At 39.0% G+C, this 27,500-nt stretch overlaps 2 protein-coding genes across 4 annotated transcripts in view; one reads left to right on the plus strand and one right to left on the minus strand.

The window, feature by feature from the left end:
* The window catches only part of LOC137974785 (uridine-cytidine kinase-like 1), a 38,392-nt gene that overhangs the window by 1,790 nt on the left and 9,102 nt on the right, over nucleotides 1-27,500 (plus strand). Inside the window, exons 1-17 of one of the 3 annotated variants that reach the window (XM_068821762.1) lie at nucleotides 4,348-4,704; nucleotides 7,236-7,336; nucleotides 8,568-8,621; nucleotides 10,623-10,729; nucleotides 12,162-12,222; nucleotides 12,850-12,914; nucleotides 13,699-13,743; nucleotides 16,771-16,842; nucleotides 17,272-17,327; nucleotides 18,359-18,434; nucleotides 18,743-18,862; nucleotides 19,011-19,027; nucleotides 20,733-20,831; nucleotides 22,472-22,565; nucleotides 24,050-24,112; nucleotides 25,843-25,965; nucleotides 26,758-26,839. In XM_068821762.1, the coding sequence (XP_068677863.1) occupies nucleotides 4,673-4,704; nucleotides 7,236-7,336; nucleotides 8,568-8,621; nucleotides 10,623-10,729; nucleotides 12,162-12,222; nucleotides 12,850-12,914; nucleotides 13,699-13,743; nucleotides 16,771-16,842; nucleotides 17,272-17,327; nucleotides 18,359-18,434; nucleotides 18,743-18,862; nucleotides 19,011-19,027; nucleotides 20,733-20,831; nucleotides 22,472-22,565; nucleotides 24,050-24,112; nucleotides 25,843-25,965; nucleotides 26,758-26,839 (1,267 nt within the window). In that variant the 5' untranslated portion in view covers nucleotides 4,348-4,672. Of the gene's footprint in view, nucleotides 1-4,347; nucleotides 4,705-6,668; nucleotides 7,160-7,235; nucleotides 7,337-8,567; nucleotides 8,622-10,622; nucleotides 10,730-12,161; nucleotides 12,223-12,849; nucleotides 12,915-13,698; nucleotides 13,744-16,770; nucleotides 16,843-17,271; nucleotides 17,328-18,358; nucleotides 18,435-18,742; nucleotides 18,863-19,010; nucleotides 19,028-20,732; nucleotides 20,832-22,471; nucleotides 22,566-24,049; nucleotides 24,113-25,842; nucleotides 25,966-26,757; nucleotides 26,840-27,500 lie in introns of those variants that run through there. The other 2 variants (XM_068821760.1, XM_068821761.1) reach the window with 2 other exon arrangements.
* On the minus strand, nucleotides 3,115-4,944 carry LOC137974791 (homeobox protein TGIF2-like). Its single transcript, XM_068821771.1, has 2 exons — nucleotides 4,749-4,944; nucleotides 3,115-4,321 (listed from the first exon to the last, which is right to left on the minus strand). Exons 1-2 carry the CDS (start codon nucleotides 4,789-4,791, stop codon nucleotides 3,642-3,644), a joined length of 723 nt encoding a protein of 240 aa, XP_068677872.1. The 5' UTR covers nucleotides 4,792-4,944; the 3' UTR covers nucleotides 3,115-3,641.

The following is a 27,500-nucleotide window of genomic DNA, read 5'->3' on the forward strand; positions in this document are numbered from 1 at the left end:
GAACACACCCCGAAGATTTCTGTAGATATCCTAAAGATCCTAACATCACTCACATTGATTTTTCTCTTCTCGTATTTGTTTGAGTTTGTTACTTACTTCCTTTTTTTTCGCAAAATGTAATAGTCAAGGTTGTAACGACTCTAACTTTTCCACAAGGAGAGAGAAATCGGAACACGCTTGTGGAGGTGTGACGATCGAAGTCTGCGATCCCGCGGGCGTGAAAAGCGTGACCGAGACGTGACTCTGCCTCGAAAGGAACAGGTTTCACAATCTCAAACAATCTAAGATGGGACACTGTTATCTCAACCGGTTCGAACCTGTGACAAGCCGTTTCGAGAAGGGAAAGTAGGTTGGTTATCGAAAAAAATATTTGCTAAGTTTAAATTCAACTTTGCTTCCCTTTTTGAACAGCTGCAGATTGTGGACATTTGAAAATCGATTATTTACATGTACATTCGTTCACGCATGGAGCATTACCCATTTAAAATGAATTACAGATATCGTGAAAGTGAGAAGAAAAATCCAATTACCAGGATTTTCGTCTGGCCTTGATCATTAGTAAAGACACTCATTTTCTAAAGACGCTTTTCCTCCCAATGTCAGCTGTTGCAATTTGATGCACGCAAACTCTCCCTAAAATGCTATACTTTTTCTTCTTTTCTAGAAATTTGCGTGCTAGCTCTAAGGCGTCTGAATCTTCTTTGAAGATGGCAACATCTTGTTAAATTGTGCCAACAAAATTCTTGGTTACTTACAAATTTCATCTTTCGTTGCCTTTTTAATTCAAGTGTGATTGGAATATGTCCTCAACTAAGTTCACTTTGGCGTCGAAGGACGATTTTTTGCAATTATCCAAGGAAAATATAAGTTACGGTTTGCCAGTAGGTCCAGGTTTGGTGCATTTAAGTAAGAAGCAAAAAGAAAAGTCAATAAAATAATGTAAATGTTCAAAAAAAGTGTTTCAATCATTATTCGACAAATTGTTGCAGTTTGCTTGATGTCTATATGGTGCGATGTAGATATCCATGTGGACAATTTAAAAAGAAAAAGCTGCTATCCACGGAAAACATATTCAAGCAATTCTTCATCCGGCAATCCCTCGGATTATCACTTGAACTCAGTTTCGAAGCGACAAGCGCATTTTTGACGACTGAACCTTCTGTTAATTTCCATCGTTTTAAGGAAATTAAGAAAATGTTAAGAACATTTGAGAATCGCAGGCTCTCCTGGCTAGCTGAATGAAAGCATCCCTTTTCAGAGGTCGGGTAACAAAGTGGAAATAAATATTGGCTAGCTCAACTGAATATCGGCTGATTGCATTTTTTTTTACCACCCACCGACTGCGTTTCATTTTTAAACCTTTGCATTAAACATGGGTTTGACAAGTCCCTCAGTGAAAATAACAAGAAAAGTGAATTTCTTTTAATCTCGGTGTAAATCTACTTCAAGTGCATTTTATGCACGGCGCAAAATTTCCGTATATTGGCTTACAACGAGATCTGCCTCACGAATGTTTGAAAAATCGTTCTGTTTCCAGAGGAACGTCTCTTTGTTTTATAACTTTGAAAATTCTTGTTTAGGGAGGTTATAGATTGCAAGCAAACAATGGGAAAGGACGGCTCTGTGACTAACGAACCACAACAGTATTCATATAAAATTTGAATTCTCTATTCGTTCTTAATGGACCTCATCCCCATATGACATTTTAAATATTCTGTGCGGTAACTTTTCTTCCCTCAAGATTTAATTAAACGAAGCTTCGTTCTACCTGTCATTTTTCTCAAAATAGAGCATGCCAATCACCGCTAAAGTAACCAATAATATTACTTTGTAAGTCCAACTGTTGTGCTTCTATTACCTACGGGCTTCCCTGGCGAACTTGATAGTCATTTCTCTCAGCGAAGTTGGATCTCTGGCGCCTATGGAAATACTAAGTCTTTTGCCGGTGGTTTCTGCTCTGTCCTCTGGTTGTGGAATTGTTTGAAATAGGGTGCTGCGAAAAATTCCTTGTTCCTTTGTCAATTTGTGACCCTTGTCAGCACATACCAGATTCGCCAGCCAGTTGTTCTCACGCCGTTCCTATAAAGTCGGTTTGGGAGTACAGGGTCGTACAGCGTTCTTGTTTCGACTAAATCAGAATTAGTTTTCCCATTTTACAATGAATTTGTCCATCAAAAATCTCTCTAATCTCAAATAGACTGTTTTTCAAAGCATGCCATATAAACAAAATGGAAACTTACCAGAAGTTTAAATTTAAACACTTATATCAGCTGGCGAACAGGTTGTCTTCTTTGGTGCTCAGAAAAATGCCCGGAAAAAAACGTGTTTGAGAATTTTGAATCAAACAATATGAACTGAGTAGCCTTTAACACAAATTAAACTTATAGAATGCTCTCTTGCGATCGAGAACTTGACATTTTAACTTTCACCCTTATTTTATCAGGCCACACCTGAGACAAGCGGACATTGAAAGCCGTTTTCGGCAAATTTCTTTTTCAATTAAGTTGTTTTGAAAAGCCCTTTGGCGTTTCCTCGTTCCTTTGCCTTTTCCCAAAGGGCTTATGTTATCTACATGTCTCGCTTTTCTATTTTTTAAGTCGGGGTAATACGTTCTGGAGGTCCACTTCAAAAAACGTGCCCGGATGTTAATAAGCTGTTTCCGTCAAAAACAAATCCCTAAAAAAAATAATTGTCATGTAATATGTCTCGGGTGACAATTTCTTCCCGGCTTTTATTTGGAGATTTTCTTCGCCAGGAAACACGAAAGTCTTACAGCTTTGTAAGCAACCTTACGACAAGATCTCCAAATTTTGATCTTGTCAAATTAAAAGTTCGCTATTTGCATCCCTGATAAGTGCATTTGTTCAACTTCATATTTATCGCCTGACAATCTCCCTAGCCGATATGTGTTACTGTCTGATGTGATTTTGATAAGGGCAGAATTATCCACGATATGATATCTAGGATTTCGAGCGGGAATGTCTTGTTCAGGGAGAAGCTGGAAAATCGGATATGCATGGACCTGCATTTGTTTGCCAGAGACGATTAAAAGGCGAAATGATAACACAAAAAGGATACCATGAAAGCCAACAAATATGAAGACCACACGCTGAATCAGAAGAATCCAGGTTTTATTTCAAATGGGAGCAAATGTCAAAGCTCAAGAATTCTGAGCCTGAAAATTGGAAACGAATGACGAATTAATAATTTCGACACAAGATGTTAGACTTTCAAGTTGCCGGCGGGGTATTGGGTACTTGACAGGAGCTAGACTGTCACAACGTCAATTTAGAATTCTATTTACACAGCGTTTAGCAAAACAATAGAGGACATCTACATAATCCCAAACTTGTTAAATTTCGCGATAATTTGCTGTTTTTCCCATGCACTTGCGCGCGTGGGGCGCGCAACAAGCCTGGACTGCGTGCAAGCGTGAGGGGATTAAACGCGTTCAAATTTTGAGGCAAAGAGCGCAAGGGCCTCTTAACTTACGGGTAATTTAACACGCTTTTGTCCGAGTGTCAGGTCTCTTTCTGTTCAGCCGGTTCAAGATACATTATTCATGGTAATGTACAAAGGGCTTCGTGATCCAATGACAAAACAAATGCTACATGCGATATAAATTTCAAATTGCACTGAAGTTAGCATGACAATGAAGCAACCCCTTGGAAACATTTCTTCTCTTGTTTGCGAAATTCGTCCATATTTAAAGCCACTTCAACCAATAAATTGATACTGCTAAAAGCGTCCAGTGTCACCGACGAGTTCTCATTAGAAGTTGGCATTTCTGAGTCTGACTCCCGTTGCTGTCCATGAGTGTGTATCTTAGGGCTTTTACAAGCCACGTAATTATCGAATTGTCCTTTCTTGTAGTCGCATACCGGAAAATACGCCGCCTGGTCGTGCTGGGTAAAATCGTCATCAAAGTGACGTTCCGGGCTCGGTGACAGGCTACGTTGGTACAAATTGCTCGGAGAAGAGGGTGAGCTTTTGACGGTTGTCCTCCGCGTGATTGTGTAGTTACTTGGATCTCGTCCTTCGCGACGGATCATCTCGGGCAGTATTCGCCTCCGCGCATTTATAAACCAGTTGCAAACTTGAAGCACCGAGAGGTTAGCTGCTTTCGAGAGGTACTGCTTTTCTGCTTCGGAGGGATATGCGTTGAATCTGTGCTCCCATAGCCACAGTCGCAGGACGTTGACCGAATCTTTCGGCAAATTTCCTCGTCGCCTCTTGGGCGGTGGGCTGTTCGCGTTCGTGACACGTGATACACGAAGCACCCTCTCGCTTTCCTGTCTCAAATTTTCCACGTTTTCGTCCACTAAGGGAAAGAAAAAAATGTCAAGATACACAAACATTAGAAAACAAATTCGAAATGGCAAGCATGACTAAGCAGTTTTAAATCCGAACTAATTTTGTGCCCTTCGTTCATCAAGACAAGAACTGATCTTATGAACTATCAAACTGTCATCGGTTCGCCAACGAACACAGCGGAATCACGAGACACGACTTGTCTGAACTTTACATCACCAAAAGCCCCAATAAATTGCAATTTCATTTTCACAAGTCGGATAGTGTTGAAAGCCTAGAGAGGAGTGCTACCCTGAGCAAGCATCTGTCCCCCAAGCGAAGTTTCGACACTGTTAAAAGCACAGTTCATTCATTCATAACCATGAGAGGCGTTGCGCACTTTGACGGCTTACGGTAAATTTGACATTCAGTTCTTTCTACCGGCTTCCGCAACTTACAGTAACGCTTGTTCCTCGCCGCTTTGCCTGTGTGGGGAGCCATATTTCTTGCCGGAACGCGCTCCCTCAGGCTGCTACTGCGAAATCCCGAGAAAGGGTTAGACGTAGACTTAGTTGGCAAGCAGTGTTTGCGAAACCTGCAACGGCGCAGTGACTTTGACACTAATGACAGATGAAAGCGTGTGTGCAGTGTAGCGTTGCTGTGTGTTTGTGTAATTTACAATATAATCAAGACACGCGATTGGCTTAATGTGACAATCTATTTAAAAAGCGCTCGCACCTCATTGGCTTCCGCGGACAACTGGGAAAATTTTCCACGTGGATTTGAGGGAAGTGGTGATTTTATTTACGTTTGGTTTCGGATCTTTACACCAATTTTGACTGGCTCTTCTCTGGTCTATTATAAAAGTTTTCTTTCATTTCGCCAAAGCAAACAATAGAGATGCCTAGGTTTTTAACAAAAATTATTTTTTTTCAAGCAAATGGAAAAATAATTTGTCAACATATGGCCACATACAGTCTTCAACGCTTTGCTTTGCATTCTGTGTTGAGATATTGGAAAACAGTGATATTCTGTTTATGTGTTATTATATTTCAACTTAAACCAAATTAGTAACAACAGAGGGAAATTGTAGAACGCCCAATGAATAGGAAAGCGAGCTGGCGGGACGCGCTCAAGAGCTTGTTTTGACGTGTTCGTTGGGCTATTAGCTTCTTCTTTTCAATAGCTATTTGATCGTAAAAATTTTGCCCTTGAAATAGCTTAAGAGAGTGATTCCTTTTGTGGTTACCAGAGTTACCCATGTCATCGCCACGCATGTATTGTTCACTTTAGAAATAATCATTTAAAATGCTGTAATATTGTGTCTTGAACAATGCGATCTGGTGAGCTTTGTATCTGGCATGGAATGAGAATCTTGGATCTGTCAAACGCTGAATCAACACGATCCTGTCAAATAACCGAAACGCAAAAATCGCTCCGATCACTGTTCGTACTTTGGTATCAAACGCGGCTTGGGAGTTCGAAAATTACTTTTGCATCAGTTATCGCTTTCTCTGTGAGTGGTTTGAATGTTTGACAAATTTTGAATTCATTTAGGCTTCGTTTTGTATAGAATTCTAATAAATATAGTACCCCGCCGGCTATTGCATTTCATACGTCACTTAGATACCGTTTGGGTTACACGCATTCACCTGTGACTCTTAAAAATATAGCACGTCGCAGAAGACTAAAAATCTTTCAAACATTTTTTGCACTTGTCCTTTAAAAAGCAATATAAATGAGTCTCGTTTCCTCAGTGTTTGTCGACCATAATTTTTGACAATCCTTTCTTCTTCTAAGCGACGAAGAGATTCGTGAACAATGGCAATTAAAATTTTACTTTCACTCTAACGAGCAAGAGCAAGTCATTGTTGTCGGGTCCCCAAACCACTTTTCTCTTTGTCTGTAAAAGATTAATCTGCGAAATATTTTTCTCTGCTGTCGTTCGGTAAATGTAAGAAAGGGAAGATATAAGGGGGAGAACGATTTCTAATGCTCGCAAGTAAGAAATACTTCCCTAAAATGTAAAAAAAGACCATTTTTGACAGCTGTTTTGTGACAACTCCTTCAATCTGTCAAAAACGCATGGGACGTTTCCGACGGCATGCGACCAAAAGCCTATAAATCAGGTCATTCCAAGAGTCGCACTGAAGATAGATATCAGACCATATTTTTTTGCGTAAAAGTTAACTTTCGAAAATGTTGTCACTTTCAATCAGTTGTTAAAAAATCCGATAACATTTTGGTACCAAACGTTAATTACAGCGGAGCTGAAAATTTCTTTATCCGCTGTTTAATTTATCAAAGGATCGTGTAACAGGTTCGAATGTTTAGTTCGTGGGAAACCATCCAGAAAAGACAGGACTTTCTTAAGTTTCTAAAATTTTAATCCAGGTTCGGCGGTGATATATTGTCATCGTTGTCATTCTCTTTTTATAAATTTGCTCAGTTGTGTTTGCGGTCCATAGCACAATTTAAAACTACCTTATGAAAGAAAAAAACAATTGTTTAGTCAATGGAAGACGCATTTTGTGGGCGCAGAGGCCGGAACTCGATTGGTATTAAAATCCAGCGATTTTATTTGACGTTAAAGCTGCATTTCATACCGTGCGGTTTTCATATTCACGCGTTTAAAATACAAGAAATTTTTTTTGACAGATCAATAAGCGCCCGCGGTAATGTTATTATTGTACAGTGTTTGATGCCCTTCAAACATATATGCGTCTTTATATGCGTCGTGTATGTGGAATTGTAATGTGCACGTGATTGAAACAACAAATATGGCGGAAAAACATGAACGACCATGTGGTCTCACGCTAAATTTAAGATCGATTTCTCCAAACGAGTACAGCTCGGGAAGTTGTGAGAGGTACTTTCGATATTCAGTTCCAACTGTTTTCTTAAAACGTTGAGTAATTGTTATTGCTGTTTTTTTTGTTTGAAAGTATAACCGACGCCCCACCTCAGACCCCAAGTTCTCCCTTGAAGGCAAAACCTGAGAATGTTCGGATGTTCAGGCGGTCGAATAAGACGATATACACGGCAGGTAAGTCAAAAATCATTTTTGGCACAGGAAAAGCAGTCTCGTATTTGCCTCATTGGCAGCTCAAGGGAAAATACAAGAGGGTGCCTTTTGATCTACGCCTTGTAGGGTGCGTTCGATTCACCCTATTCCGGAATAAGAATACGAAGAGTGATGATTTAAAACGGCATGTCTGGCATTTTGAAGCAACAAGGATAATAAAGATATGTTTAAAATAGCATTTTAGCAAGTGTTTGACAATTTTAATGTGAATGTACGTAAAAAAGAAGGATTTCTAACTTCTATTCCATGTATTCCTATTCCGGAATACGTTCAATCGAACGCACCCTTAGTGTTTGTAGTAAGCCTATGTTAAATGGAATACGTCTATAAATAAATGAAAATTAAGTAGTTCCTCCAGGCCAGGACTGCGGTTTGATCAGTATTTGGTCAACACAGAAGCCCTTTCACAACCGTGGAGTATAACAATTTGAGAAGATAAACCATAATCCTATTAAGACATTCCATTTGATTACAGACGGTAATAGCCTCAACATTAGAGGTTCACAAAGGGCCAATTTACCATTACATCACTTGGCGCAGAGATATATCGGTGACATCAGTTGTTGTTAGTCATGTGCCAAAGAGAGCCTTGTTGGATGCCAAAACAAAGGGTTCTTTTTGTTCCATTGGTTGGCAGATACGAATTTCAACAAAAAAAATGCAAAGACGATTTCCTTTCCAATTAGTTTTAAGTCCTAATCAGAGGCTTATTTGCTGGTAAAACAAAGCATTCTTTTGTATCAATAGTTGACTCATTTGAATGACAAGAAATTTAATCAATATCTTCCCTTTACTTTCTTCCTGTTCATCAGACATGGTTGGATTTTACCTGTCACCAGTCCCATGTGACAATCCCCTTGGGGTATCCATTGGGACAAATCCCTTGCAACCCTCCCAGCCCTTCTGGTTGATGATGGGAAATGGTTTTAATTTATTGTTCTTCAGCTGGTGGAAGGGCATGGAGCAACAAGCAAAGCCTAAAACTGGCTTTTGCTAACTGTGAGCAGTGCATTTTCAACATGTACTGTACTATAATAATGAAATTCTACAATAAGAATTCTAGATTCTAGTATTGACAACCCCTCAGCATTCTTGTGAAGTATGTCACTTCAAGGTTCACATGTAGGATTATAATTATCTCATTTCATAGGGAACAGTACTTGCCTTAATGAACTCTTGTTATTATATTTAGGTCGTCCTCCATGGTATAACTCTCAAGGACAACTGAAAGAACCATTTGTCATTGGTAAATTTATCTGAACTCAATTATATTTTACTGTCAGACACTAAGTAAGCCCAGCACCTCTGGACAATGAAATAAATGGCTATGGAAGGCAAGTTGTAGTGCTGGAAATTTCCAGTGTTTGCCCTTGTGTGATAATTTCTATTAAAAATGCGCTTAAACTGAATTATTATCTACAGTATTAATCTCCCCACCAAAAGCAAACATGTTTTACCATTCTTACCTCAAAATGTTGCTTTTATGTGGCAAGGAAGACACCCAAAGTAATCAAAACTATGTGTAGCAGCAATGTAGTAAAGTTAAGGAAAGTGTGACACTTAGTTGACGTGACCTGTCTATCTCTAACTAGATCCATTATTTGCCTGATAGGAATCGGAAATATTGTTGCTTAATCAACGTGCAAATATGCTGTTTACGTGTTGCATACACAGCCAACATGTTAATTTGTGGGAACTAGTCCTTTCTTATACTAGGATTTCACACAGGATTCTAAACGCCTAGTTCCTCAGGATTTACCTCAGGATTTACCGATGTGTACGTAAGGTGTTGTGCTCACATACAAATTAGATAGTTTACTGGGAAGGAAACATCATATACTCCCTCTATACTTAATCAAGTTCAGCTAGCTTATACCATTATGTATAAAAGTGCTTTGAATTAGCTATTAAAGGAGAATGTAATCAAGTCTTGAGTGTGTTCAAGTCTAGTCTATTTGACTCTGCGTGGGTCGGTAACCTAACTACAGCAGGCAGCGTCGACACATATCTTAATTTGGCCATGTCGTTACCAACACTTTTCAACAGTTAATTTGGATGCAGAACCTTGATGTGAGAAGCATGGGTTTATTCTTGATTTTACTTCACAAACTTCTTTGCAATGCAAAATTTCTTTGAAAACAGGAATGCAAAGCATTTTTGATGTAAAATCGAAAATATACCTACACTGTATGCCTCTCACATCATGGTCATGGGTCGAAATTACAGTAGTGTTAGTTCAGCCAAGCTTACGTGCCTTTGCATGGCACACAAAGAGCTAAATTCTGGGTAACAATGGTGACTTATGTTTTGTTTGGAATCAGAGATTTACTAATATTTTAAAAAGTACAACCACACTTTTGAATTTACGGAACATGTGGTTGTATTTTTTAAAATATAAGTAACACTTGTGCTATCCAGACCATTTGGAAATCAGAGATTTATATTTAGGAATGAAAAATATTTAAGTTTTGGTGCATTTTACTGGGATTTCCATTGCCACAACTTATCTTCTTGTAATTAATTCGCTTTCAACTTCACTCTGTGGTGAACTGTTCATATTTAACCCTTTCACCCCCGTGGGCTTCCCCATTGACGAGTAAAATCGTCTGGCGTTAGACAGAGTAAAATCTATAAGTGGCACTCTTGGGAGTGAAAGGGTTAACCCATTGACTCCAAGGAGTGAGACGTACCGTAATAGATTTTACTCTGTCTACAGACAGGAATTCTATAAGTCTTTAATTTTGGAATTCCCATCTTGTAGTACAGTACCTTCCTCTTATTAATAATGTACTCTTAAGAAAATATTGCATTTCTGATTGGTCAATATAATAATAATGACACCCCAAACCTGCCTAAACTGGCCAGACTTGGAATTTTACTCTGTCTAACGCCAGACAATTTTACTTGTCAATGGGGAACTCCCTGGGAGTCAATGGGTTAAATAGGTTATAGATTGAAAAAGTTCAATATGGAAGTTGCTTTGGAAACACAGCAATTGAGTAATTTTGTTGAGTATGTATATAATAAAAAATAAAAAATCATCTGTCGTTAACTTGCTTGTGTATTTTGTGATTTATGGCTACTTGTGATGTTTTTAGAGTCCTCAAAGTGCACTTGCCCACGGCTTGTGCAATTTCTAGAACTTTCAAAATGTCACTTTTGCCCTTAAATCGTAAAATGCACTTACAGTCATGCAATTTCCAATACATATGGCATGGTAAATGGCGAACGTCTGTCTTTGCTTTAGGTTTGTGTGGGGGAAGTGCATCGGGTAAAACAACTGTTGCAAATAAAATCATAGAACAGCTTGGCGTTCCTTGGGTCAGCATGCTTTCACTTGATTCCTTCTATAAGGTGAGACTTTAGCTCTACTTCAAGAAATTTACTAAAATGTATATTACAAAAACTAACAGATAATAATGAATGGATCTGTATGCATCACTATTTCTGCTATTTGAAGTAAATGTATATATTTGAAGTGTGGGTTATAAATCAAAGATATAAGTGATCCACGCACCTATCTGGACAGTATATAAAATTATTATAATTCTCTTTTATAGACACCTGAAAAATTAAGGTAGCTTCTATGGGATTTTGAATCCTGGACCTCCGCATTGCCGGTGTGATGCTCTACCAATTGATCTATGAAGCTACTCAGTTGGGAGCAGGTCAATTTGTTGCCCTGTGACATGTGATGCCGTGAAAGGACTGATGAATGTACATGTATTTGAAGTGTGGGTTAAAGGCAAAAGGTCAAAGTGATCCTAACACTTTAATATCTGGACAATAAGAATTAAAGATATTGTCTAGATAGGTGTGAGGAGCACTTCTATCTTTTGACAATCTTGTTCAATGTCCCAGTGCTCCCACAGATCTCTTCTCTAGCTGATATACCTCTTAATAGCTGATGTAGCTGAATATACCTCTCAACCCTGATATACCTCTAGCTGATACAGGGTAATCACCTTTTACTTAATTATGAGACCTCTTATGAACCGAGTTTGAAGTCCGTACTGTAAAATCACAGACCAAGTTTTTTCCTGTTGATTTATTTGGCCCAAGCGTGAAGCGTGCGGGCCACATATCAACAAGAAAAAATGAGGATCCGTAATGTTACAGTATGGACCGAGAAAACATGGTTAGTAAGATATTTATGATATCTCTGAGGTAATCAGGTACATGGGAAAGGAAACTAGTTGAAATCAAGTGGAAGATTCAACTGCCACAGTTGAAATAGTTGTTGGCATGATTCAAACAGTTTTACAAGTTTCTGTAACATAAACGGCATAAAAAACTTGCCAGAGAATGTTTTATTTCGCAGGCCGTATAGCAGGCCATACTGCAGAATATGGCCCACTAAATTGATTAATCATAGGGCAGGTACTATCTGAGAGATGAAATAAAACATAATATCTTGAGGTCTTACCTCTAAGTTAACCTTGTTTTAAGTATTTTGAACAAAATGATATGTGAAAATAATGAATCATACAGCTGTACATTGAACTGCGGATATGAAATCAAGGGAGTTGAATATATGATTCATTTCGTATATCGTTTTGTTCAGTCATTCATTCATCCCAGGAACATTTGAACCCACAAATGACCAGCTCCCATCATCAGTGGCTTCTTAGCTAGCTCAGTTGGTTAGAGCATCGCACTGGCATCGCATGGTCATTGGTTGAAACCCTTTTGAAGTCCTGAGTTTTTCAGGCTTCTCTGCATCCATAGCCGTGAAGATCATGGCCTCACATAATTTCATAATACATGTAAATATTTTCCCTGTCAGGTTTTGACTCCAGAACAGCATGAAGCAGCAAATAGAAATGAATACAACTTTGATCATCCAGGTATTGCTTATTGCTTTACCTTGACATTCTTTGAAAAATCAATTAGTCTCTTAATATATATACTGTACAATTATTATAATAGTATCTGCAAATAAATTTTAGATAACTTCCAAAAATTTCGGTTAGTCTTGTATTATTGTTGTGGATATTGTCATGTTTTGCCTAAGTATGTGAAGAAATACCCTTTTATAGGGTAGGGTAGTTCTTTTGGATTGTCTGCTGCATTAGCTTTGCCATTTGAGTGATCTAAACTCCACCCTAACATACATGTTGTAATCAATTATGTTATCATAAGCCATCTATTTTGTTATAACTGATTGGTCAGAATGATAACAATTTTCATAAGGTCTTAAGGTTTGAAGTTAAGTAAAGTTGATTTGACATACATCGTGAATATGCCAGTTGCTATGTATTAATACAAGTTGTGTCTGCATCTGCATCTGCATCTTCTTTGTCTTCTTCAAATTATACATCTTCTTTTTCATTGTCTTCTTCATCTTCTTCTTTGTCTTTTGTCTTCCTCACCTTCTTTGTCGTCGTCTTCTTCTTCTGACTTGTAGTAGGATTTCTCAATGAAATACGGTAAGTATTGTGTCACTTTAATTTGTTATCAATGTTTCTTATTAGATTCATTTGATGCTGACTTAGCAGCAATGGTCTTGAAGAAATTAAAAGAAGGAAAAAGTGTACAGGTAAACTTGTGCCCATCTTGTCATTGATAGGGCTGCAACAATACACCGGTGCACCTGTGAGTCATGATATTTTTTGCCATGATATGAATATTGATATTTAAGCAACATGTCGCCATATTATTATTATTATTATTAATTTATTATTATTCATCAACATTCAGAAATCACTGTCTTTAATGACTCCTTATTCAAAAATAACTCTTTTGTAGCTAGTTATGAAACACAGGGACAAGAAAGTTCCATCCTAGCTTGCTTACTATAGCCTCCGATCTGACAGTGGTGCAGATGTCCCAGATAACTAACACTACCATTTGTCCCATGTATTTTTCAAGATGGGTAAATTGCAGTAATTGTCAGCTGACAAAGTCTTGCGCACCCACGGACAAAACACGCAGTCGGTTGGAAAATGTCTTCCCGTTGTACATATTAATTATTTAATATGTAATGATGTATTGTACCGTGGCAACTGTATCGAGATATCTATCGTACCGTGAGAAAATGTATCGTTGCAGCCCTAGTCATTGAGAATAATAATATTCCTGGATTACAAAAATTATTATTAAACCAGAGGGCAGGTCACCCATCAGCAATCTCTTATTGTTGTGGTCACTCTTTCTTTGGTCAAGGCAATCAAACAGAAAAAATATTCCATACTAGTCTTACTTGTAATTTCTTGTCATTGTGCCACATTCATAAATCTGGGTCTGTGGAAATTTAAAAATAATTTAGTTTGAAAAATTCAAAACTGTCTTTTTATTACGCTTTGACTATTTTGCTCTGACAGGTGCCAATTTACGATTTCAAAACTCATGCCAGATTAGAACAAAAGGTAAGTTTGGCATGTACAGCTTTAATGCCTATAGATGTACATGTAAGAAGTTGCTAACAGCAAGTCAAATGCTGTGAAGGGTACACGTGAAAAGAAAGAAATGAAAGTAATTCTGAACTTTCGACAATGAATGAATGAATGGATGAAGAAAGCTCAGCAAGGATAGAGGATAGCAAGGGAAGTGTACAAACTGTTGTACTTGCAAAACAGTCTCAATCTGTAAATTTCGTTTGGCAGCCTTTTTCATGTTTTTCCAAGTTTAAGTACATCAGCCATCAGTGTCATATTACCTGTTGCATGTCAATCAAAATTATTTAGAGGTTCAAGTTCTATCGATGTACGGTTTTACTATGAACTGTGGCCAAAATGCATTCTGGAAATTTTTTGTAGCGATGCCAGTACATGAATTGAGACAGGAAGGGAATAGTGTTTCATTACATGAATCACGCACGTTTTGATCAAATCTGAAGATACTTGTATCTAGTATGTATTTGATTCACTTGGGTATCGCTGATGTAAATGACACTGCTCAGTGTCAATGTGTCGATATCTTTGAGCACTGTCTGTTCTGTTTTTGACTTCAATTAAATACCCAATTATTGGAAGTTGTGCTTCAATAAGCTTTTTGTTTGATTTGTTTGCGTCAGTGAGCAATTGATTTGATTCATAAGCTGGTCGACAAGCTCCATCAGGTAGATAAGTTAATGGCACAGCCTGTGGTATAGCGTTTGTTGTTCAAAAATTAATTTCTTCAATACATGGCATCTCCTATCAGTATCTCATCCATTGTACTTGTTGTCCTCCGTGACATGGGGGACAATGACCTTTTGCACAGCAAAGCTGAAAGACTGTCTTCACCCTTGAAACATCACTAAAATGATTGTTGCATTGTTGAATACTTTCACCAGCAAGTAAAGCAACACTTACAGCCAAGTAATTCTGAAGCGGGCACACTTTAAAACTCCTTCTGCCGGTTAGAAGCATTTCATGTTGCAAATTCACAAACATCCTGACATCCTAGCAAAAGTTAATCAAGATTTTGGACGCCTTCGAGAATAGTGTTGCTGCTTGCAGGCACTCGCAGCAAAAAGAGAAAAGAAAAGATGTATGTGGTACAATCATATTGGTAAAATGATTAATCAAAGCCAGATTTTAAGAAACAAAAAGTTGCTTGTAAAAATCGAAGGCCGCAACATAAAAATACATGTAGTCCAAGAAAGAAATTATTTTTGCTTGTTTTTCTTGCATACAGAATTACTGCTTGAGATTTAGCCATACGAATAAAAATAACAACTGAATAAGGTGAAAAATCACATTTAAATAATAGCAATAATACATACCAGTACATATTTTTTTCTCTGAGTGGCCAAAACGGCCAAAATCACTGATTCAAGAAGCAGGTGGAATTTTTCCATCTCACCCATGAAGCTGGGCAAATCTTCAAGTGATGAATCACAGTGTGCTCAACAATCATAACTTTGCATTTTTTTATATCTTTGGGTTTCACATACTTTGTACTTTGAGAGTATTTTCACTGTAAAATAAGATATAGATTTATCCGAGCCTAAAAGCTGAGCTCCCGGGTTTTATATTATTTTATTCTTACAATAAGTTAACCTGGCTTGAGCCTGCGATCCAATTGAAACCTAGTACCTAGTCAGCGGTCAACTTTAAAAAAAAAAGCTGGCCCCGATGAGCTCTAAACTTGAGCCTGCAATATGGTCACATGATACTGGTCAGCAGATACCTTGTTTTGACAGGTGTCAATTGACCATAACATGGGTGGCCAATATCAAAGATGTATGCTGTATACTAGTTGGAGACAAGTATACAAGTATTTACTATCAAAACTTGAGACCACGATATGGTCATATGATACTGGTCACAGTGGTATACATGGACGGGTAGACGGTCGTATGGTAACCAAAACCAAAGGGTGCTTACCATTTAGCAAAAAAATCGGGATATCTCAGTTTTTCGGAAATTGTGGACAACCTCCATAGGTAGTCCACTTTTTCCGTTCGGAATGGAATTCGAATTCAGTTCTCCACTACTATTTAAAGTATTTGACATTCGAAGAAACATCTTTGTTTATTTTGTCTACTTTTAAGTGAGATTGAAAGACTGGATTTATATGGCAAGCTCTGTGTTTAACTGATTCATTAGCATAGGTCGTAGCCCTCTCCTGAGCAAAGTCATCCCCCATCAACCTCCTACTGTAGTGCAGATCTCCTGGCCCTTGAATAACACAGGAGGCCTAATAAAACAATGAGTCAAAAGAAACGTAAAACACCTCAGAGCTCCAACTGCCTGGAGGCAGACCTGTTGGCTATTGATAACTCCAACTCCAACCTCGTTCTCAGGATCTCTTTGTCGATGAGAACGACAATGGAGACCCTGGGAAATAGGGGAGTGGCGGATCCAGACCTGGAGGTAAGGTGGGGGCCCGCTCTCAATCATTTTGTTTTTGCCCTTTCACAGTTTTGGTGGCTTTGTTGGTCCAAAAATAAAGAGAGAGGGGGGGGGGGGTGGCAGGCCCCTCCCCTGGATCTGCCACTGGAGGTTGCTGGTTATAAATTCATGTCCAAGTACACTAAAGAAAAAATCCCCTTAAAAATCTTTATGCAATACAATACTCAACATCACCTGTCAACACTACGCATCAGTACTAGTTTATATAGTCTAAAATGATTACTCATCACCACACTGCACTCACACAGCACCAGCCACTTTGCTTTACTTTTACTCATCAACGGACGTTATCATACATCACTATCCATTACTACTCATCACCAGACATTACTACAAGATTACGACCAGGTTGCTCCAACTCATAAGTTAAACCAGGAATTGGGTGCACCATTTTCAGTTCATTGCCAGAGTAGGACCCCCCCCCCCACCCCCCAAGGCACGACACTTTGTCCATTCTGCCACCTTGCTCTTACATTTGTTATGCAGACAATCCCATAATCGATTCCTATAATAAATTGTATTTAGTTAAACATTTCTTATCTCTCCATGTCACAGCATGATCTGTATGGTGCAAATGTCATCATCTTCGAGGGAATCATGGCCTTTGTTTATAAGGAGCTTAGAGATGTGAGTCTTGTGTTTCAGTTGTTGTTTACCTCTTTCACTACTGAATCAACCCTATGGACATGTAAAATCGTCTGGTGTCTGAGTTAAATCTACAGTTTCAGTCTAAAACTTAGGGGATCAAGAAAGGGTTAGTCAACCGTTTGAAGTAGATGTAGTCAACTCTCCACCTAACGGACACTCTCATAAGAATTTACACATTCCCCTAACCGGACAGTTTCTTGTTAACGGACTCAAACACTTTTGAAAATTAGAATATTAATTATTGCAGCATTTTTCTTTTGTTTACACTCTCTTAAGCAGACACGCCACATGTAATAATTGTCTCTTGGCGATGAAATTTGTCTTTAAATTAACCATTAATTTTGGTTTCGTGATAGCTCCCCTTAGAGGCTAGAGGTATAAGCATTTTCATCGTCATTAATTTTTCAGCTTATGGATATGAAGGTTTTTGTTGATGCAGACCCTGATGTTAGACTAGCGAGAAGGTAATGCACTGGGTCAGAAAAAAAGGTATCTTGCAGTACTGGTACCATGACAACAACTGTATCAGGGATAGTATGACTTAGAGTGGAATTACAACGTGTCATGGACCCTTTGCTGAGAAGATTTTGTTAGATCAATCACATGTGTTGCTGAAGATTAAGAGTTATCCAAAGAGGCAGGTACAAAGTTGGACTGAATCAACTCGGATTGCTCACCTTGGATCGACAAAAAAAAAGATAAGGCCTTGAGAAATCACCCTAGCCCTAATCTTTAGGCTCACTTTGGTGAAATTGGGGCAAACATTGAATAGTTTTGGCTCACAAATCAGTTTTTGCCTTGATCCAGTCTGACTTTTGTACCTTCCCTTATCCTAAGATTGGTGTAATTTCTGTAAAACATCACATTGATCAGTGATAATATAATTACCAGTATCTACTCTATAGGTATTGTTATTTGTTTATTGGAATCAATTTTAAAGGGTTTTCTTTTAATCCAAGATATTATTTCATGAGTTTTGAATCATTATGGCTAGAAAATTCATCATTGAATTTGTTTGATGAGTGAAAGCTTTAGCAAGTGCGTCAGCTCAGAGGTGAACAGTGCTTTGTTTATCACGTCTTAGTGAACCAATATGGCATCATACACCCTATTCCAAAATGGCCGCCACTTCAGATATTCTTTTGTTTGTATTGAAATTAGACCTTGATGCCTCGTTCAAGGCAAAATATTCTTTTGAATTTTCAGCTAATTTGAATAAAAACAAAATCTTGAATATTTAAATGACGGCCATTTTGGAATAAGGTCTATGCAAAAAGCAGTATCTGCTTGTGTGTATACCTACAATGTTACCTGAGGGAGGGTTACAAGTTTATTCATTATTTCTTTGTCAAAATTTGACCCTAAATTAAGAAGTAAACAGAAAAAAAGAAGGTCATGGTTGGTTGTGCATACTGCACAGACTGCAGTGGATAAATTTTCCTAAGAGAACACTGGCAGCCATAATTTTGATTCTTTTGTGTTAACCACTATGTAGATTGAAGAGGGACATAGCTGAACGACAAAGAGACCTTGTAGGTGTTTTGCAGCAATACAACACATTTGTGAAGCCTGTAAGTATTTTGTGCGAACGTAATTGCCGTTTCTCTTTCCCCTCTTCCTTATTACATGTAATCAGTGATGGTTGTTGCAATTGTAATACTAAACTCTAGATTTTGTCTAGGTATCTTAGGATTCATACTTTTGTTTTTTCTTTCTTCTTTTAGACTGCTTTCCTTGAGCCCGCCTCGATTAGCATTTTGCTACCTGTGGGTTTCAAGTTTAAGTTTTCACTTATCATGTTGTTAAATAAAGTTTGTTGTTGTTGGTGTAGACGCTAAATCTAATTTAATTTCTTAATCACCATGTTATTTTATTTCAGGCTTTTGACCAGTATATAGCACCCACTGTGGTTTTTGCTGACATAGTTGTCCCCAGAGGTGGGGAAAACAGCGTTGCAATTGATTTAATTATTCGCCATGTAAGAACGCAGTTGGAGCAGGTAAGAAAAGTCAGAACTTTTCAGTCATGGCATTTGTTTAAATCAAATTAATTTTCCTTTACGTAGTGTGACTTATTCTTTCAATATTTTCCACCTGAAGTTATTGAAAATATTTTACCTTTTTTTCACAATATTATCTTTCATCTAGAGAGGATTTAACTTCAGGTAAGCCAACAGTTTTGTTTTCCATGTAACGAAGTTTGTTCACATCATGTACCATGTCACAGTGTTTCAAATTGCTTAAGGACCAATACTAATAATAGTTGATCAGGTATGTCCAGAAATGCCCCTCATTAGACAGGGGCGGATCTAGGGGGAGGGTGCAGGGGGTGTGCACTTCCCCCCCCCCCCCCCCCCCCTCCGCCCCGGGCTGACCTGCAGCTTTCTAATGTATATAGTATTCTGCAAAAAAAATATGTTGCCAGTCAGCTACGCCATTTTTAGTGTTGCACCCCTTCTTAAGAACAATCCCGGATCCACCCCTGTTAGATGCACGCAGATTTCAGCAAGTGTCACAATGTGTCCTTGCTCTTCTTCCCAACTTGAACATCACTTGTTTCAGTCTTGGAATTCAGGCATTATTGCCACAGAGTATCCCCCAAGTGCTACTCCTCAAGTTGCATTTACATTTACCCAAAGCTAAAAATAACACTAACCTTTTACCCTTACCGTTTTGGTGGGAACAGCTACCGAAGGCGTAGTCTTAAAGAGACACTTTGTGTTGGACGTGAATCTAATTCATTTCTGGACTCAAGTAAAAAACTGTATGTTTGTTCTCCGGCCATTGAGAAAAGGAGGCTTTCAAAGGTCCTAATGTGTCTGTTGGCTCACCTTTAGCAGCATGATAACAATAACAGCAACAATAAATTAAATTTAAAAGGAAAGAAAAAGGAAACGAACTTTATTTAAGTGTCTAGTCATTCTAGTGCTGGAGCACTACCTAATTGGGGACACTGTAAACTGAAATTAACAATGAACGCAAATCAAGTCAAATGTTGGTTTTTGAGGAGAGGGGAGACCGGAGTACCCGAAGAGAACCAACAAACTCAACCCACACATGATGCCGAGTCTGGAAATCGAACCCAGGTCACATTGGTGGGAGGTGAGTGCTTTCACCACTGCGCCAACTCTGCATCCCAATATGTGCCAATGACAGTTTAGGAAAAAGTACAATATACATGTACCACCCACTGCTGTCAAGGCCTGTTGAAGCAGGCAACTATGTTTGAACTCATAATAATAACTTAGTGCTTGACAGCTTGTGTGTTTACATATACTTACTATTAGACTAAGACCAAAGATCAATCTACAATGACATACCGGTAATGCCTTTGGATTAGATACAATTAAATCAAACAACAGTGGTTTCCTTGAATGTCCAAAAAAAGTCGTATTATTTGCTTTTTGTTGTTAAGCACTTAATGACTGGCCCCAAGGGAAACAGTGAGTTTTGTTTCCCTGAGACCCTCAATGTTCCCCAAGGCAAAGCTGAGGGGAACATTGAGGGTTGAGGGGAAACAAAACTCACTGTTTCCTGTAGGACCAGTCATTAAGTGTTTTGTTATACCTCCTAACTCAAAAATGGAACAATACAAGGATTTTTACAAGGAATTTGCCACTGTTTCAAAGGTGCATAACCTGATCATGTGTGAGTCCAAAGTTCAAGTAGTTGTTTCCATAGGGATTTAGTGAGTTTTGTTCGCCCTAGGGAGTTAGTGAGTTTTGAGCCATGACACGTGACACGTTCTCCTCCAATCGGAAAACGTACACATGTATTTGAGTTGGGAGGTATAACATATTTCCTTGACCCCTGTTTATATATATCTAGTTACTTCTTTTACTTCTTGACAGTCTTATTGTGGCTTTTTAGAGCTCAACTTCGATCTGCTCACCAAGGACAGCCGTTGCCCACATCATTGAGTATAGTAGAAAGTACACCACAAGTCAGAGGACTACATGCAATTATCAGGTATAAACAATAATTATATAATAATAATTTTTATTGTAACGATATCATTATTGTTTAAATTCCAATCAACACTGCTGTCAATCACTGCCAGGGTGGACTGGGTGAGAGGGTTATATCCTGCACTATGATTGGCTGATTTTGGTCCATTTTGTGGGATCCGAATTTCAGTGGTTCCTCAACTGTTGCTGCAAACGTGATTGGCAGCAGGAAAAGAACCAAAAGATGTATTGAACTTTAAACCTTGGAATTTGGATGTAAAGGAAAGGTGCAACAAGCATTTTGCAAAAAAAAAACATATTGACATCATAGTCACTTGACAGAAAGGATTTTAATTAACTTGTTGCTAATACAATGGAACCCCGTTAATACGGTCATCAACGAGTCCAAAAAAAAGGTGAGGGTGGACGTATTACCGGGGTAGGGTCAAATTCATGACTAAAGGGCCGTAAGAACAAATATCGCATTCTCACTTCCAGAACAACTTTTCTCTGTAATTAATAAACAACAGGCCCCAGTTGTTAAAAAGGTGGATAACGCTATCCACCGGAGAAATCACTATCCATTGGATAGTGCCAGAAACCCATACGGATTGAAACGTGTAACGCGCGTTCACAGCTTCCGAATATTCAGTGCGAACTGATTGGTTGAATGTTTCAGTGCTAAGTACCATATTTGGAAACCCCTCGCTCTTGTTGTTCCAAATATGGTACTTAGCAAATTGAATATTCAGAAGCTTGTTTCCCAGCACACAAGGGGCCGTTACACGTTTCAACCCTTATGGGTTTCTGATAGCGCGATTGGTTTCGCCATGACTTATCGACTGTACTGTATTGTACTTTCTGAGCCTAAAATCAAAGCAAGAACAGTTCGGCTATCCTTCTAAGAAAGGGAAGCCGTTGAAATTACCTAACCAGAAGACTTTAGTATCAATCGTGTTTTTGATGAAAGCACAATGACTAATCCCTCCACATACTGGATGTTACAGTAGTGCCAAGATCATGATTGTAATGAAAACAGGAAGGAGTGTTGCTGACAGTACTTTGGCAAGTAAATCGGCTGTTCGATTACCGTGGTAAATTACGTAGGTCAATGAAATTAAAATGTCACAGGCGTTTTGGTATTCCAAATTTAGCGCAAGTGGCCGTATTCACGGGGTGAAATTATACAGGATTCTTCCCATTGAGATTTTAAATTGTGGCTGTTGCCCGTATTAACGGATGACCGCATTGACGAGGGGTTTCTAAAAGATAATGTGTGGCCGTTTTGCTGAGCCAAAAAAAGTGGACGTAATAATGAGGTGGCCGTATTAAAGGCGGGGTTCCACTGTAATAATTACTGTCTTCTCTCCTGAAAGAGGTAGTATTAAATAATTCAACTGCTACTGCTTTTGCATTTTCGTGCTTGTGCTTAGTATAAATGCGAGAAACATGCTTGAAATATCTATTAGTAGAAATCTTCACAAAGGCCACTTTTTTATTGGTTTAAAGACTTAAAGCAATGATCTACAGTAGTAAGGTTTTCATCCCACTGAAGAATCTCCCGCGTAGTAGTCTGATTCTCTAAGTCCAGTATCATTTAAAATCTACACCCAAAATGAATGGAAAATGTGACTCTGGTGTTGGAATGTTCTCTGCTTTTAGAAACGAGGAAGCTAGTAGGGATGATTTTATCTTTTATTCAAAGAGACTCATGAGAATACTCATTGAGCATGCTCTGTCTCTCTTACCCTTCAAGGTAAGTAGCTTTGTTGTAAAGCACTTATTTTGTGGCTAAGTGCCGGACAGGCACACTTTAAAAGGATTTGCTCCAACCCCCTGTTTATGTTCAAACTAATTGAGTCGTGACTGATAATCCAAGTGGCAATCAACTGTCCTAGCAAAACAGAGATGGAATTTTTCACAGTACATTAGTAATTTATGAGGCTAACAGCCTATCAAAAGATCGATAATACGTCACGTGCATGAGCCTCAACTCCGATAAAACACTGCTGCTCATTTTTAAACAGTACGTAAACCTTATGCCCCTCATTGGTTTGATTTCATGACTAATCGACTGCTAGTTGTGTTTTTTCAAACTTGTTTAGTCCATAGTCCATAGTACAACCAGAAACCCATAAGGGTTGAAACGTGTAACGCGCGTTCACAGCTTCCGAATATTCAGTGCGAACTGATTGGTTGAATGTTTCAGTGCTAAGTACCATATTTGGAAACCCCTCGCTCTTGTTGTTCCAAATATGGTACTTACCAAATCGAATATTCAGAAGCTTGTTTCCCAGCACACAAGGGGCCGTTACACGTTTCAACCCTTATGGGTTTCTGGTACAACTGAACCCCGTTATTTCCAAGTCGCAAGGCAAAGGGAAAATAGTTCGAATAAACGGGGCATCGAAATAACTGGTTCAATCAGCATAATTAATCGCGGAATTATATCGTGATGCTGGAGGGCCTTTTACGTCGTATCTAAGAATTTCGTTATATTTTCGTTATTTCAATCAAAACAAGATTGTAACTTTATCTGCAAATATAGAAGTGTTAAGAGGAATTCTCTGCCAGAAATCTTTGCTTCAGAACACATGATAATTGTGGTTTATTTTGCGGGACTGGCAGATTGTGTAATTTGAATTGTGCGCAGTGGACGCAGACAATTGTCACAGTGTGTTCTGACTGTGTCTGAAGTTATTGAACCTCCTGTTCAATTAAAATTCGAAATAAAAGGTTGCATCATGATCAAGTCCGTAGGAAGCAAAAATTAGTTCGAATAAGCAAAGCCAATGTACATTAGCTAGAAATAGCGGAGAATGCGAAATACCGGCGACTTCGAAATAGCGGTGTTCAACTGTAACTTGAGGGGAACATGACAAAGTATGCTTGCCATAGGTTGAGAGGTTTCAAGTTGAGGCATTTCAAAATGATCCCTAACGAGTAAGTTAGACCATGCCGTTCAGTGCTGTGACAAGTCAGCGTTGTGTTTTAACCCTCAAGCCTTCACATCTCATCACTCTTGGAGAGGAGAACCTGTCCATAAATCAGGACTTTTTTATCTTTTCCTTTATTCTCATAACGTACCTGTTTTATTGAGTTGTAATGTTGTAAGGAGAAATTAGATGACAGTCAGTCTTTAGGATAAAAGGGTTATTAACTACTGAATGTGTGTCATTTGATTCAGTCGCCATAGAGAACACAGCATATAAATGGGTTTTGTTCAAACTTTGTGTTTAGAAAAATGTTGTTACTACAATGGAAGGCACCGTCTATGAAGGAAGAAAATTTGCAGGCAAAAGGGTGAGATATTAAACGTCGGCCTGCCGCGTCACGTTTCACGTAAAATGTAGTGAAGCTTGTGACGTTAGCTTTGCGTGACCCACGGCGGCCAGGAAACTCAGAATGGCCTCTGTAAATCTAGAGTGCTTAGTTAACAAAAAACAAAAACAAAAACTGGGACACTTTTAAACATTGTTTGTAGAAAAAGATGCTATATAAAATAAAAATCCTTACCTGTCAAGTTTTGCGAGTTTCGATGAAGCCTTTTTGTGTCAACAGAGACTTGAGTTCATGACGTAAATTGCGGCAAGAAGTTGGGAATAGTTGACAACAGTTTATTCACTACTTTCTCAAATCCCATAAAGTAAAGTAAAGTAAAGTAACCATATTTAAAGTCGATAACTCGTAACAGTAATTCAACTGACAAACCTGAGGTCGACGGTGCGCTCATTTTACTCCCCCCTCTCCATCAGTGCTCCGTTTTACGGGTATTTAAAGCTACTTAGCTACACGGAAAGGAAAGAAGTCGAAACAAGGATGCGAGATCCGGGAATCGAACTCAGGACCTCTTGCACCAAGGCCGCGCACTAACCGACTGTGCCATCCTTGCTAATCCTTGCTAATAATATATCTTGTTTTCCCCCAACATTTTGCATAATCATTGTTTGCAATTGCTTCTGGGACATGAAGATGCCTATGCAAAATTTTGGGACTGAGGTAGACAAGGTGTGTTATGGGATTTGAGAAAACAGAGGATGCAAAATTTGTGGGGAAAACAAAATTCATTGCGGGTAATATGGAAGTAGCTAATTTTTGCGTTTGCCTTATACGTGGAATTTCTTTTCTACGTAACAAGTTTGTGGGAAAAAAACCCAAATACCATTTTCCGGTAAGTCAAACAAGCCAGAAAAATTAGGTTTTCGTGGTTATCGATCGTTCACAATTGAAGTGCATTTACAAACAACAGTATATGCAAAATTTGTGGGGAGAACAAAATGCACTGCGCGTTGTATGAAAGTAGGTAATGCCTGCTTTCACGTAGAAATGGAAGACCTTAGACAGCAATGACCAGAACCAGATTGCTGACCAGCAGTTTTCGTTAAAACAATGGTTTGCTGGGGGTGCTTAGTCTCGCGGGCTCAGAAAACCTGGTTCTGGTCATTGTTATTTTAAGGTTTTTCCGTAGAAACGGCAAGACAGCAAGCGGCAACCAGCAAATGCGAAAAATGGCGGGAAAATCGTGGTCACGTGTTCACTTTTCACATTTGCGTTTCACGTAAAATCTCCATTTGCTGTCGTTTACGTCACGATAAACTGAATCAACTTGCGTGGCCAGACGGTTGCTCAGGTAACGTTTATCCAGTAGATAAGTTACTATCTGGCAGTTTCGGTCTGTGCAACAATTTCAGTATTTGCTCTGACAACCGTGAATATGCGCACTTTAAGCACATCAAACTAAAGACGTCTTCGAAAACCTTGGGTAATGTGTAATATGAAGTATATTTTATACTCTGGAAGTGACTTATCCACTGGATAAAGTTATCCAGCCTTTCAACAAGGTGGTCAAAGCACTTTATTTGCATGCATTTGCTTTGATACAAGTCGCTCTCTGACGACCAATATTGGATTCAACAATGGTGTTCTTAAATTCATTTCCATCACACATTGTATTGAAAACCAAATTGTAAACCATTTCGTAAACCAATTCCTCTCTGTTAATCGATGGGTTTTTTTGTCCTGTTCCTCTGCAGTTGTGTGGTGTTTCTATCCTGCGCGCGGGTGAAACAATGGAACCAGCTCTGGAATCTGTGGTCAAAGATATTAGAATAGGAAAGATTCTCATCCAAACAAATGAATATACGTCAGAACCTGAGGTGGGTACTTTGCTGCACACAGTACATGGAGTGCGAGACTGTGTTCTAAATTACCTGTTCTGGCCAATCCTAACATGCTAAGAAAATCAAATAGACCAATCGGAAGTCAGAGTAATCACGTGCAGCCGGGCGCATAGCGCGGGAAAACACCTCCGAGCTAATGACACATGGTTTTCTCTTATTGGTTAAAAAAGTCGCAAGAAGGTTTTTTGTAGCCAATCCTGATAGCCTTGTCATTTTCAACCGCACAGATTGGGCAGGACGTTTGTCAGCTTGGAGCTCATTCATTGATCTGACTCCAACCGCTTTCCTGTAATAGCCCCGGTGGAGAAGCGTCCCAATTAAAAAACGGAAAGTCGTAGGCTCGACTCCTATAAGAAACACTCGGATTCTTAAATCAATTTTGAAGTTTCTATCGTTGCTCAGCTGAGAATCGTTCCGATACACCAAAGAAGAGAGAGAAATAGAGAAATTTAGCACAGGGTACCAATCTCGACCTCAGAGCTCTTGTCTTGACTGAGGGAGAGAGGGGCTCTGTGGAACCCTGAAACAAAGTATCTTCTCATTGATTTTCGTGAAGAACAGTGAAAAGCGTCTCTAATTGGTGCATTCATGTAAGCACGAGGAGTGAGCAGGCGTCGTAAGGTTCAAATAGCCAGTGTTTGGCTATAAGAACCCTACAGCGCATGTTCTCCTACATAGAGTAACCCAGAGCCTTGGGTCGATCCGAGGCTCTGGTGACGAGAATGGTAGGGTACTTGCAACGCTGATTCTCTTTGTCATTTTTTCCAGCTTCATTACCATCGTCTTCCAAAAGGAATTAGTGAAGATCACGTCATACTCATGGATGCCACTGTGGCTACTGGAGCAGCAGGTAGGTGATTTTATGGCGAAGTCGTGGCTTCTTTACTATAGTCTTTGTAGTGTTTTAATGCATGCTATTAATGTCAAATGATGTAATCTCCTATGTAACTACGAGATCTGATTTTGTATATCAATAGTAACCAACTGTATATTCGGGATCAATGTAATGAAGCGTTTAATGAGACTACAATTATCACTGTTTCTGTGTAGTAGAATAAGAACCCGTAAGAACTCGACAACTGGCGACGGGGATTTTTAGCAAACACCATGGCGTATAGTACTATTGGAAACTTGAAAGCTTTTGATGCCAGCAACGAGAAGTGGAGTGCTTACACAGAGAGATTCGAGCACGTCGCGATTGGGAATGGCATCGACACCGAGAAGGACCACAGAAGCCGTCTAAGCACAAGTATAAGGAGCTAGCGCCCCTAATAATCGCCGAGCGGTTCCATTTTCACAAGCCGGATCAACTTGAGGGGGAAGGTGTGGCAGACTACGCAGCTATCTTAAAACAAAACGCTGAACGCTGTGAGTTCGCTAAGTTTCTAGAGCAAGCTCTGCGCGACAGATTTGTGTGTGGATTGAAAAGCAGCGCCGTACAGAAAAAAATACTCACGGAGAAAAAGTTGACATGGCAAGGAGCTGTGGACAATTTCAAGAATTCACCGGCG

Source organism: Montipora foliosa, chromosome 11 (genome assembly GCF_036669935.1).
Source record: "Montipora foliosa isolate CH-2021 chromosome 11, ASM3666993v2, whole genome shotgun sequence".
Taxonomy (NCBI): domain Eukaryota; kingdom Metazoa; phylum Cnidaria; class Anthozoa; order Scleractinia; family Acroporidae; genus Montipora; species Montipora foliosa.

Bases quoted from the DNA above. Each gene is read 5' to 3' on its own strand.
- LOC137974791 (XM_068821771.1), bottom strand. From the start codon at position 4,791: ATGGCTCCCCACACAGGCAAAGCGGCGAGGAACAAGCGTTACT. The intron at 4,322-4,748 runs GTAAGTTGCGGA...TCTTTCCCTTAG, and splicing joins GGCGAGGAACAAGCGTTACT to TGGACGAAAACGTGGAAAAT.